General features: G+C 39.3%; 1 protein-coding gene across 3 annotated transcripts in view; it reads right to left on the bottom strand.

The window, feature by feature from the left end:
- Nucleotides 1–13,583, bottom strand: part of LOC140907820 (sodium channel protein type 5 subunit alpha-like) — a 267,714-nt gene that overhangs the window by 226,744 nt on the left and 27,387 nt on the right. For all 3 annotated transcript variants that reach the window (XM_073334664.1, XM_073334662.1, XM_073334665.1), the window contains exons 4-5: nucleotides 13,026–13,154; nucleotides 7,117–7,208 (exon numbers count right to left, since the gene is read on the bottom strand). In XM_073334664.1, coding sequence (XP_073190765.1) covers nucleotides 7,117–7,208; nucleotides 13,026–13,154 — 221 coding nt within the window. The remainder of the gene's footprint in view (nucleotides 1–7,116; nucleotides 7,209–13,025; nucleotides 13,155–13,583) is intronic.

Raw genomic sequence — 13,583 nt, forward strand, 5'->3', positions numbered from 1 at the left:
AAAAAATGCAAAAGAAAGCAGGAGAAGTTTTTTTATTGGAAATATTCATAATGAGTTGACCTGCCCACTGAATATTAGGTCTTGATTCCCAGGAATTCCACCCCATAGCACTAAACATCCATGGAAGTTGGATTAGAGCTGTATGGGTAAAACAAACAAACAAACAAACAAAACTAAAAATGTTTTATTTAAAAAAAAACAAAACAAAAAAGAAAACACATGAGGGTTGTTAAGAAAGCAAAACATTTTTTGTTCTCTCTTCAAACTTGTTGCACAAACAAAAGGAAATCGCTGTTTCTAATGTTGATTGAAATCTCAACATGGACAATGAATGGATCTTGCACTACATGAATCCACAAGCGTAAACTAATTACACTGCTGTGCGGGGTACAACTGTTACCATAAGCCATTAACTGTATTAATGGCAGTGGAATGGCCATGCAGACATTATATACTAAACTACTAGGCTGTAGGAAGGTCACGTTTTCCCACCAACCTCTCTTGGATCCCCTGTGCCAAGCCAGTTTGTGCCATGGTGGGACAAAAAGGGCTGCAACATTTGTCCCTCTGCACACTAGCCAAAAAAAAAAAAAAAAAAGCTCAGGGCCAGATTTTCCAGCGCTCAGCAACCACAATGCGGCCCAATTTTCAAAAGTGCTCCCTTTTTATTTAGGCACCTAGATAAGAGCCAGATTTTTGAGTGCACTGAGCTGTTCTGGAAACCTGGCCACTTACTTTGCTGCCTAAATGGGAGTGAAGCTCTTCTAATAATCTGGCCCCAAATGAACATTAACAAATCAAGAAGCAATAGGTCTCCCAATGAAAGAATGTATTCTGCCTTGCTGCGGATCTACAAAAGGTTCGGTTACAGCCCAAATCTGCGGGTTTTTTTCAGGCAATACTCCCACACAAGTCTATGGGGCAGAGTGGGCATAAAGAAAAACAGGACCAGCCTGTTAATGGCTTAAATTGAACCGTAACAAAATAGTCAGTGAGGAAAATCAATTCTAAATACATTAGAACAGTTTTTCTAATTGTTTTCTACCTAACTCACTGACATGCATTGTTTGAGCTTTCATCACTGGCCACTCTTTACATATACTGCCATTTGCCTTTTTGTAGTTGCTAAAACTTGGAACGTACAACTAAGAATTGGATTTTAGAGGGGAGCTCTAACTCTAGAGCTAACTCACAAAATCTAATCCTATACACTTTCCCCACAGTAATCCATGTGAAAGTCCTGAAGGACGTCCACTTTAATAATATGAATTCAAACTCAGAGTCTCCATCTGTATTTCTTTAGTAAAGTGGTAACACTAGTTAGCTTGCCAGATGCCTTGATATCTTTTGACACATCACAAGGTACCTCACACAGTAATTTAGTGTGGTGTATCTCCCACCCACTATGTGGCAAATAGAGACTTGAACCTGCAAATCCTTACTCACATGAGAAAGAAGAATGGGACTCCTTGCATGAGCAAGGACAATATTAGGACCCAACCCTGAGAATACTTATTTGCACAGGTAAGATATACACAACATGAGGAAAGGTTTGCAAGCTCAGGACCCATTGCTGTTAATGTTGAGGTCAATTTCTGAAACTTATTCTATCAGTTTAGTTACTATGGTTTTAAATGGAATGTTTATCCTCCAGTGTTCGTTTTACATGTTTAATCTTTGCAGGGATCAGAGAACTCCACTTTAGAGGGTTTTCCATTTTATTTATTCATGGGTTTGGGGTTTTTTAGAACTTACAGGACCACCAGCAATTTAGTGGAAAGCGCTTTAGTAATAAAATTATAATTATTGATTAAAAATAAATTATTCTTATTTCACTATTACTGGTGTATTGTTGCATTTTTCTGGGTAAAACCATAAGGGAACTTGGCATATTTATTGCAGGATCACTATATTTTTGTCTCATCCTGCAAAATCAAGATGTGACCAGAAAAGTAACTGTCATTCTCATAGTCACTCGGCTTGTGTATCACTAGATAATATATTTAAGTCACCACTAGCCAAAACGCTATGGACCTGGTGCTATGAGGGATGAGTCAATAGGAATTGAGGGCACTCAGAACCTTGCTGCAGGTGCTCTGGATTTCCCAGAGTCTGTTTCCATGGTTTTTTTTTAAGGGTAATTGCTAGATGTATTCAAATTTAGACCACTATTAAATCTTCTATGGAACTAATCCTCCTTTGAAATAATGCCAATGAGAACACTGCAATACAGCTTAATAGAATATACTATTTATAGAGCATTAAAGGCATTTATTTAACTCTTGCAGGTCAAGCACCAAACTGGGCAGCATGCAGCAGAAAGTCTCAAGGCCTGATCCAAAACTCATTGAAGTCACCAGTCAATTAACATTAATGGACTTTGGATCAGGCCCATACATATTAATTAATGAAATATTCTTCTGAATGACTACATTCTTTCCACATTTTTATGGCTAAATCCTGTTTGCCTTACTCACATGGGTAGAACCACTAAGTTCAGATGCTATGGTGTACCTAGATAGAGGGAGCAAACAAGTGGGATTTGGCCCAAAACATTACTGTTAATAGTGGTAGAGGTTAACACATTAGAACATCACCACAGATTAATCAATTAATAAGTATTCAAAAGCAAACTGCAAAACATAAAAAATGCAAGCAACACCAAACAGTGAAAAACAATCACATCCCCCAAAACCATCCATTCCTCCTATGAAATTTAATAGATTATTAGCATTATTGAGTACGTCATCCATACCAGATGTTGGCAATCACTTACTGTACATCAGACACTTTCATGCATATTCTGGGAAAAAGAAAAAAGAAAAGAAAAACCAAACCAAACCACAGAGTGTGACTTGTGTAATGATTGCTATCACTTTGTCTATTCTCATCTCCTGAGTTATGCATAGTTCTCATTAATGTCTCTTTGAGTTACGTGTACGTAGCAAGAAAAGAATACACTCCAATGAGTGTATTATGTTATTAGCTACAGACACATACTGCAGCTAACAGTTTTTTTATTACCTTTGAAAATTTATAAGACTGCAGTGTTTCTGCAGATCATCTCTCAAAGAGAAGGGTATGATTCTTTTCCATGCTCATCTTATACAAAGACATTAACATGTAGCAAGTGTTTGCCACCTCCAAGTTTGATTCCTGCCCTTCAGGAGCCTTCGACTGGCTGCCTGCTTCTTGAGTGGTGTATGTTGCTACTACAAGGATGACATTCAGCCTTATGGAGAGGGCCAAAACAAGACCTCCTGTAACATGTCTTTGAAGTGGGGTTTAAATGGGACATAAATGGGATTTAAGCAGTGCTTAGGGTCTTTTGCTATCACTCCACACATAGGCAAATTTCACCCGTAAGGTCTGAAGAATTGTGCTCTGAGCTCTGCCTATAAATTCAGTACCGAATGACAACCAAAGTGTTTTTTACAGTCTTTAAGGACCCTATCCAATTCCCAAAGTCAATGAAAGACTCATGCTAACTTCAATGGGAGCTGGATCAGGCCCCAAAGGCCTTGAACTTATTTATCTCTGACACTACCTCTCCTTCACATCCCAACATAGAAGCTGAGATGCTCCAGTTGCCAGTGTTTGTACTGTAGGCTCTGCTGTTCATCCTCGGAAGTTGAGGGCTCCTGCTAATGAAGCTTGCTCCTGCTGACAGTGTTCCACAGCCTGAGATTGGCCATTTTCAATGAATAGGTTTAATTTATTTTATTTATTAGTTATTATCAATGACTGGGGGGGATTTCTCTGCACATAAAGTATGATATGAAGTCCATTGCAGTTGATGGAAAGATTTCCATTGACTTCAGTGAGATTTAGATCAGGCCCAACATGGGGCATTGATGGGTGTTATTGAGTTGTCCAGTGGGCTGGCTCAAGAATTTTAGGAGTCCTTTTAAAATTAAATTGCCATGACTATAAGTGAGATCCAAAGTTCTAATTAACAAATAAAATCACCTACATTAAGGGACTTTATTCCCAAGAAAGGCATCTGAAGTTGATGGATATATATGAGGAAATCAGAGACAAGGATTTTTTTTTTTAAATGGCACTTGAATGTACTTAATGTAGACTGATTGGGCCAGATTCTCAGCAAGTGTAAATGTAAATGGCATAATATTACTGAAATCTAATGAAAAGATGATTGAACTCAATGGATCCTTTGACTTCAGTGGGTCTACTCCAGTTAGGCACATACTTAAGGGTGTGATTTTCAATAGCACTAAGCATTAATCTAACTGCTCCCACTGAAGTCAATGGTAAAACTGTCATTGTTTCAGTAAAGCAGAGTTAAGCTAATGCTGAGTATTTCTGAAAATCAGCACCTGAGCACTTTGCTGGGTGGAAGCCTTACATCAGCTCAGAATCTGGCCCATTAGTTCAGAAAAGCAATTTCCCCAAGCTCACAAATTTCAGGTATTTCCGTAAATAAATAACCAGATGATGCAAAAGTGTGATTGGAAATCACCTCAGGTCTTTGCAAAAGAGAGTGAATTCCAGCAATCACCCTCCTTATCTGAGAAATAACAAAGGCATCAAAAATACAATGCAGCCCAAGAATGGCATTTAAGATATTACTGTTCATCATTTTTCATTTTAAAATCAACTGTGTGGTAATATTTCATCTCAGCAAAATCCTGTATTATTATTAAAGACCCAAGCTGAGCTCCTAAAAGGACTTATAAGAATACCTAAATATTCCTTTAAAAAGGATAACTCACCTGAAATTATCTACTAGCATGAGAGCTCTCATTTATCTCTGTTTTACTAGCAATTAAATAGATGCCCAATCATTCATATCCCTCCATTTGAGTAATTTTACATGCTCAAAACACAGTTAATCTTGATGGTAAAATCCAAGGGCCAAATTCCCTGCTAGAAAAACTCCATGGAGTTATGTCAGCAAAGTATTTGGCCCTTAGTATCACGATATTAAAAATAGTTATAAGAAAGTTAGCTGAGTCTACATCCAGAGGGTGAAATGACAGAACATGTGCTACTGTGTATTGCACTAGCAAATTATATTTGGTATCTTCTTTCACCAACAAATGGCTCAATCAGGCATTTAATACTACAGAAAGGTTTGGGTGTATTTTAAATAATATCTTGTACTCTCCCTCTTCTCATTACAAAATAGCTACTATTTATTGTCTGAAGTCCAAACAAGCTTCAAGCATAATTTCTGATTTCTTAAAATGTCACAGAATTACCACACATAACTCAGCAAAATTGCTCTGCTCTGAAGAGGTTCAGGATTGAAGACAAGATGGAAACTGAAAGGCATGCTGTGGTGGTGACTGTCCTTCCAGGTTAGTCTTCAAATTACTGGCAAAAGAGATAGAGCTCTTTTGTTGGTAGTTTTTTTTTGTTTTGTTTTTTTTAGCTATTACTGCCTTATGTGATCTGTAAATCATGGAGCTCAGCTTGCAGTTAAACCACAGCTTTCCCCAGCAGAAACATTTTCACAGTGAACACCCTAGTTGTAAAAGATCTTAAAACTTTTCTGCTAGTTTGGGTTTTCCCTTCCAGGATGACAAATAAAATACAAAACAGAAATGCTACAGGTTTTCAGGTTTCAGAGAAGCAGCCGTGTTAGTCTGTATTTGCAAAAAGAAAAGGAGTACTTGTGGCACCTTAGAGACTAACACATTTATTTGAGCATAAGCTTTTGTGAGCTACATCCAATGAAGTGAGCTGTAGCTCACAAAAGCTTATGCTCAAATAAATTTGTTAGTCTCTAAAGGTGCCACAAGTACTCCTTTTCTTTTTACAGGTTTTCAGAAGCTTCAGACCTCTTAAACTACTCATTAAAGGCCAGATGTTGCCACCTTTCCTCACACTGAGTATTATCTTACTTTGCAAGTAGCTCCACTGACTTTAATGACACTAATACTGGAGTTAGGCACTACTTAGCATGAGTAAGATTTGCAGAATCTGGATCTAATTGTACAAGGTGTGTTCTTAAAACGTGTGCATCCTAACCACAGTATTTATGCCTAAATTTTAAGCTCTGTGTGGCTGTTAGTTACCATAGCTGAAAACATGCATGACCATACATACTTACACTAGGTCATTTGTTTTGATTTTAATGTCAGAGTGCAAGTGTTTACAATGTACTGGGTTGAAAAATTTCACTACACTTAAATGACTGTGCTTGAGATTTTGAGCAGTCTTCTTAATTTTTCAAATATATTTGACATGTAATTGCCAACATCTGTTCAGGATAATCATCAACAGGATCTACCATGCACGGATTTTGCTATCTTCTCTACCTTGCCATGCAGGTTGTATATTTTAAACACTGAGGCTGAATGAGACCTGTCCATAGATAACACTTGGCAAGAATGTATTTTCATGGAGCTAGCTTGAAATGGGCTCATCTCTGAATAAATCACTAATTTGAAACTATTATTAATCACAGTAATAACAGCTATAAATGGGATCAAATAGTTTGATTAAAACAACGCTGTGGGGAAAAGGGTTAATTCACTAATGGAACTGTGTCAAAACACTGACTCTCTTTGGGATTGTTTCACTGAAAATGTGAAAAATCAATTGGGAGAGATCCTGACTCCACTGAAGTCAATGCCAAAATTCCCACTGACTTCAACAGGGCCAGAATTTCAGCCAGGGTTGCTATCCAATGTAAACAAGAGAGCACCAGAAGAATTAAGGCACCTATGTTTCCAGCCACAAAATGAGTTCAATTTTTAGCACAAACTTTGACTTGTCTGCAGAGGCACTTGGAAGTTCTAATAAATATTTCTGAGGTCATCATTTATTCTTTCATTTTTAATATAAACATCTGAAGATGTTAATGAAACTTCATTGCCATTTTCATATGGTTCGTGAATGAGTACTTTATGGATATGATAGATGATACACTGTATACAAAAGCTTATTATACAGTAGTACTCGTTTTAGTGAGCTTTGTCAGCATTAAAAAACGTATGAAAAACGTCTTCTATTGACAGGTCACATTCCCTACATTCATCCATTCCCAATCAGTATCTATTGTATTAAGTCATTTTGATTCACTGTATTTGCTCCTGGAAATGGCATGTAGGCTTTAACTGCAGCCTGAGTGTTTAACCTGATTTTCACCTGAAATGACTGAGATTGTTTTCAGCGCCCGAAGTACTCTGAACGTTCGTAAGGCTGAGACATTGCCCAGGTCCACAAATTCAGTTATGTATCTGTAACAAGGGAAAGTCACACACAAACAATGACAAAACGCCAGCAAAAAACAACAGTCAAGGGGACAAGGAGAGACAGAGAGAGAATCACTTGTAGCTGAGAGCCAAAATGCAAGGATCAGGGCTTCTTACCTGGGATTACTGAAATAGTTTTAAAAGCTCTCAATACCCTGAAAGTCCGAAGAGGTGTAACACTGACTAGTTTCACAAATTCTCCTACATACCTGTAGAATTAAATCACAGTTATTTGGAATTATACAGTAGAGCATGCTATTGGATTGAATGAACAGTGCATTCACTTGTAAGAATGAATGCATCTGAATGAACAGTACACCCACTTTATAAGGCTGTTCTTATTTGCCATTCTTCCTGAATATATCATATCGTACAGGATGTAAATATTCCCTACATCATAAATCTTACGAATTAGGCATAGCTTTCTTTAAAACTATACATAGGAGTTGGTTATAATAGTGCTCAGCAGTGCATATTATACATATTATACCATCTTGTTTCAATTTTAATCCCCCCAGGAATTATTTAAAACTTTAAAAAAAGAACAGGAAAATAATCTTTAAAACTATGATAGGGAATTTAAGTCTACAATATTCCCTGTCATATGGACATAACAGATTAAATCACATATAATACAAGAGAAAATATCAACGAAAATAATTCCACGGGATTATTTCTCATATATTGCTTTGGTACATTGCACAACTGATGTGAGCTTTGAGAGATGATGAAAAAAGTATGTATTTATTGCCTGCAATTGCAGAAGACAGATTTGAAGTGAGGACTATACTTTCAATCCTGTGGTAATGCATTTCTCATTAAAAATAGTGGTCCTGGCACTCTACAACCTTGCACATCATGTTCTCACTGATACTCATATAAAGTGAGGTAAAATGTGAGTGTAAATGCTACTGCTAGGGTAACTAATTGGAGAACTCTGATTTGGGATTGTTTCACAAGCTATTTCCTCCAACCTAGCGTAGCGTATGCAGCATGTCCACCATCTCACCTGCTAACCTCTTGGGTTCTAGCATGATTATGGGAAATTATCTTTGCATATTTTAGTTTCTGCAGATCCTCTATCCAGTGGAGTTTGGGTTTCAAGGATGCAGCTCACTGGGTTTTGTGCAGATACCTCTGGAGGGTTACAGAGAAGCCTCTCCACACCTGCTAATCCAGATTATGACCTGCAATAGCAACATTGGTTCTCTTCTCCAGAGTCTCATGGGAGAGTTTGAGCAAACAGATTTGCCTAATCAGTAGCTCCTCCTTTAGCCCACCCTCAATAGCTCTCTGTTCCATCTGAATGAGGGCTAACACCAAAACCCCCCTTTCAGCAGGAGGGGGTGTGAAAACTTCATTCTCCAGCTGCTATTCCATCACCAGTGGTAGAGCCTTCATGTTGGTTTGAGTTTCATTCTAACTGTGTGTAATTCAGCTCCCCATATGTCCAGAAATTATAAGTGATCAATGGAACGTGGATGTGGTTTTGCTCACTGCAGATTTGTAAAAGCATATTAATAATCTGTAGATGAACATATAACCAAACGATACAAGTGATATTGCCTTTTGTTCACAGTATGGCATTTAAAAACTGAAGACCAATCCCAGTGAGTGCACAGGACTACACTGTAGTACTGTATATTGTATGCTCCTGTGTGATATGGAAAACAGACGCTGTGTACATTTTGCAATGCTTACTGTTCTATTGCACTAGAAGATGCTGTCTGTATCTATAATGTATACAACTAGTTCCATTATATGCTCAGGATGGGAGATAGTATTATTACACAGTAATGATCCAATAACTAAAAGAAACTATGGGACTTGTACAATAACATCTGCTAACAAAACAACTTTATCTCCTGATAGCTGTTCAGTTAACTCAGACCAACATTATATATATTGGCTGGGCACATCAAAGCTTTACACCCATGAATTTGTCTGGGATAGAACGTCACATATTTCAGCACTCTCCGTCCCTTTACAAATCCATACACTCTATTCACTGCTCATGCTTCCAGGTGCATAGGCAGAACTATCAATAGTATCACACCAACTGCAAGCAAACAAGACTGTAGAGCTACCTGAGATTCAATACAATTCTGGTTTTAATGATTTGCAAATTGCGTTTATGTAAGATACAAATCATGTCAGAATAGCGCCCAATATCCAATACCTCTCACTGTCTGCCGTTAAATATACTTGGAAAACAGGATTCATAACTTTCAGATTGTCTTGCAACCAATTTTAACTCTCTCACTGCTACATGAGTGCCTGAAGAACTGTTTGCTGCTGGAGGAGAATAAAATTGCTTCTAATCCATTCCAGCTCTTCTCAATAACTGAACCCCTCAATTCTGTCAAAAATACATTTGGTTAAAATATGTTAATACAGAATGGCTTAGAATAGGCACCAACAGGAGTATAAGCTGATTCTGAAGCATCCAGTTATTGAAATAATTTTGTTTGTCCGTGTTTGTTTTTCTCTGCAGACCCTCTATTTTAGGGGACCTTAAGTGATTAAAAAAATCATTTGGACAGTAATTTGGCATGCAGCCTAGGAGCAAAATACTGGGGCCTATTCTCTTGCCAAAGGGTGTACTATCTTACTGACAAGCAGACCGGTTTCAAGATCACTCTTTATTATGAGCAGGCACTATATACAGATATGAGGTAACAAAACTTTCTACTACTCTGTGTAGCTGAAGCCAGCAACTGCCCTATCCTGGGCTTTGTTTCTGCCCCAGCAAGAAGTGTCCCAGGAAACCCAAGGACTGCATTTACAGTGCACAGGTAATATGGCATCTTTACAATGCTGGAGAACATACTCTGTAGCACAATGGGGCCTTCTGTGTGGGTGCTACAAAGCCACTGGCAGGAGAATTGGACCCCAAATTGTTTTCATAGCACTGCAAGAACTAAAACACATGCACAGTATCACAAAGAGGGAAAGTCCCATAGGCTCTATGGGGACTTTCTTCACACAGTAGGTGAAATTCATCCTACTGCACCAGAGCCAGCAAAAGGCCTGTGATCTGCTTAAGTCCCAGGTAAACTAAGTGGGGCACAAGTTTTGTGCTGGCCCTCTCTGCACAGGAGTGAATTTCACCCAGTCCAAGTAGTTCTGTGATGCAGTGTGAGAATAGAATATCACCCCCTTCCCCGCTCAGCTGAGAAGCAGTGGTGCAAGCAGATGTACAGTCACTTTGCAGCCTCAAGGCTAGGTAGCTGCTGCATCATGGCAGGCCCACCATTCTTACCGTTCTTCTCTCCTGGTCCACTCTTACCCACCCTCAAAGTCCTTTGTCCACTAGAGGAGAGGGAGCTGCTGAATGACACAGCTCCACAATATGCCAGAGTTGGAGACTCCTACATGAGCTCCTTGCCCCATCCACCACCTCACGGACAATGGAACTACACTCCCCTGCTTGTGCTACTTCCTGACATTCCATGCCTGTGAAGGGGATGGCAGAACTGTACCACTCCTCCCCTGTGCATTCTTCCACTCCACTTTTAAATGCAATAAAGAAGGATCACACAGAGCACTGCAGGGGGAACATATTTAACTTAAACTGATGCAAAAAGACAACTAACATGGGGTTGGCCCCCAAAAGGGCCTCTTATTCGGTGCACCATTTTAAAATGCTTATCATAGGCATGCCCAGATGCTGATTTCAGCTAAATCCAGAGTAACTCAGGATTACAGAGTCAGAATCTCAGGTTTCAGAGTAGCGGGCGTATTAGTCTGTATTCTCAAAAAGAAAAGGAGTACTTGTGGCACCTTAGAGACTAACAAATTTATTTGAGCATAAGCTTTCGTGAGCTACAGCTCACTTCATCGGATGCATTTGGAGTCAGAATCTGGCCATTTTAATACTAGGCGTGAGCCAAAGATCACTAAGTCAATGGGAGTATTTTTATAGAAAATAATGGTAATTATTTTACACCTCTAAATATTGTTCTTAATATTGAGCAATATTAATAGAAACTTACATCCCAAACCTGCCCCCATAAGACTCTTGCAACTAACTTCAGTGACGCATAGCTGTGCCTGGACCAGGGCTGGATGGACACATTTTACCTAATTTTGGATCCACTCAAATATGATGACTCAGGAGTTCAGCTCAAATATCAAATATCAATATCAAATTTGCATTCTGATGGAAGGAGACTTTAAACAACGGAGGAGAAAGAAAACAGCGAGAACAAAAATTCAATGGGGAAAAAAACCAGCAGAAAAATGTAGCAGAAAACGGGGGGTGGGGTGGGGGAGGAGAGAGAAAATACAGAGATACCAAGAGTGGAAAGAGGTTGGGGAAGTAGAGAAGAAGAAAGAAAATAATATATTGACAAAATAAACACAGTGTATTCTATATTGCAAAATACAGTCTGGGGCTGGTTCCCCAGAGCATCACTCCAGGTTTATGCTGGTGTAATTCCACTGAAATCGATGGCCCAGATTCTCCTGCTCACTGAGATCTACTTGGAGCAGGATGGGGGAGTGTATCAAGGAGCTGATTGGTGGGTTCTGACTCTCTGAGATGATCTGCACGGGCCCAGTCTCAAGGGTCCACGTTCCAGCTGGGGACTGGTGGAACTCACCGCATTCTGACCACACACACTGCCTACGCTGGAGCCGGATGGTGAGGTGGGCACAGAGTCAGACATGAGTGACTCTGTGTCAGCTGAGAGCTCCCCCAGACCAGCGATATTCTTGGCTGGACAGATCCATCTGCTCATCAGCTCCTTTGCATTGCCAGAACCCAAAATAGACTGGACTTACAACGCAGAGGGCACTCAAGCATGGAGTGGGAGGCAGTGAGAGGACCTTGTTCCCAGTATATGCAACAAGCTTCTGTTTAGCTTCAAAAACACAGAAGTTTATACCTAAATCCCCTGTAGAAAAAGTATTGGTTAAGTTACAGGGGGGAAAGGGGTTTGTCAGCTCAGTCTAGCTTGGTGACCAAAAGAATTGCCTGAGAGCATTGCAAATCCTGAAACTTTGCTATGTTCCAACCTCCTCTCAATGCCATGTCCATTGTGGGCCAGAGATTCCTGAGCACTTCCCCACTCTACATATGCCAGAACAGTAAAGCGGCATCTTTCAGGGAAAATAACTTCTTATTCCTTTTTAATTGTGTTATTATCTTGCTGGCTTCTGGTGTGTTATTGGGGGTCGGGTGAGATTTTTACAGGATTTTTATTTTATTTTAGGTAACTACTAATGAAAATGTGTTATTTATTGTTAACAATCCCTATTAGGCATACTAGTTACTATTTTCTGTGTACAAAAGGGAGACAGTCATAACAAACATCAGAGCTACCTCTGCAGCATGTGTCAGGGATGGAAGTATTACAAAGCAGAAAGCATTTCAATTTTCATTGCAATACAGTTATCACTAAACAGATGCATTTATGTATTTCATCACTTGCATTCTCATAACACTTTCCATCCAAGAATCTTACCGCACCCTATAAACATGAATTAATTAAGTCTCATAAAACCACTTCAGTAGGCACGTATTATTATAACCAATTTACAGATAGATAAACGGAGGCACAGAGAGGTTAAACAACTTGCCCGAGATCACCCAGCAAGCTGCCAAAATCTGTACTGGAATTTAGGAACCTTGGCTCCTAGTTCCCTGTTCTAAAACCACTCAAACAATTCCATAGAGATTTGTTGCAGCTGAAGTATTGTGCTAGTACATTGGTGAACAACAGTTACTAAAAAGAACAGGTGAATAGTAGTTACACTGCATGTCACACTCTTGAAAAAGAACAATGGAGTGCTACTTACGCCATAACAATGACACTGAAATCCAGCCAATTCCATGGATCTCGAAGGAAGGTGAATTCTGTCATACAAAATCCTCTTGCCAATATTTTTATCAATGATTCAAAAGTGTAAATGCCAGTGAAAGTGTACCTGGGGAGTAAAGTGTCCAAGAAAATCAAGAGCATTAGCAGTTAATGGAGAAGGAGTTGAGGCACACTCAGCTTATTCACTCTGGGCCCAGACCTACTCAGATGAGAAATTCCAACTCATTACAATAGGATTACTCATATGAGTAATGGCTGTGGCATCAGGCCCTTCGTGAGCTGCTTCATGTGTGGACCCAGGGAGCATATGAGAAGTGGGGAAGCACATGTGACAGCTTTACAATGAATGCAGGCTTCATTGCAGCGTATCTTGATGAATCTGCAGTCATTGAGTGAGGCATGAAAACTATCTAGAACACTACATTACTGGACTCTGAAGCACGCCTGCCACAGTCAATGGGAAAGGAATGGATTATGTAGCATTCCTTGTTATAGCTCACATTTAAGTGAAAAATTCTATTCATACCTCTCATCT

Source organism: Lepidochelys kempii, chromosome 2 (assembly GCF_965140265.1).
Source record: "Lepidochelys kempii isolate rLepKem1 chromosome 2, rLepKem1.hap2, whole genome shotgun sequence".
Taxonomy (NCBI): Eukaryota; Metazoa; Chordata; order Testudines; family Cheloniidae; genus Lepidochelys; species Lepidochelys kempii.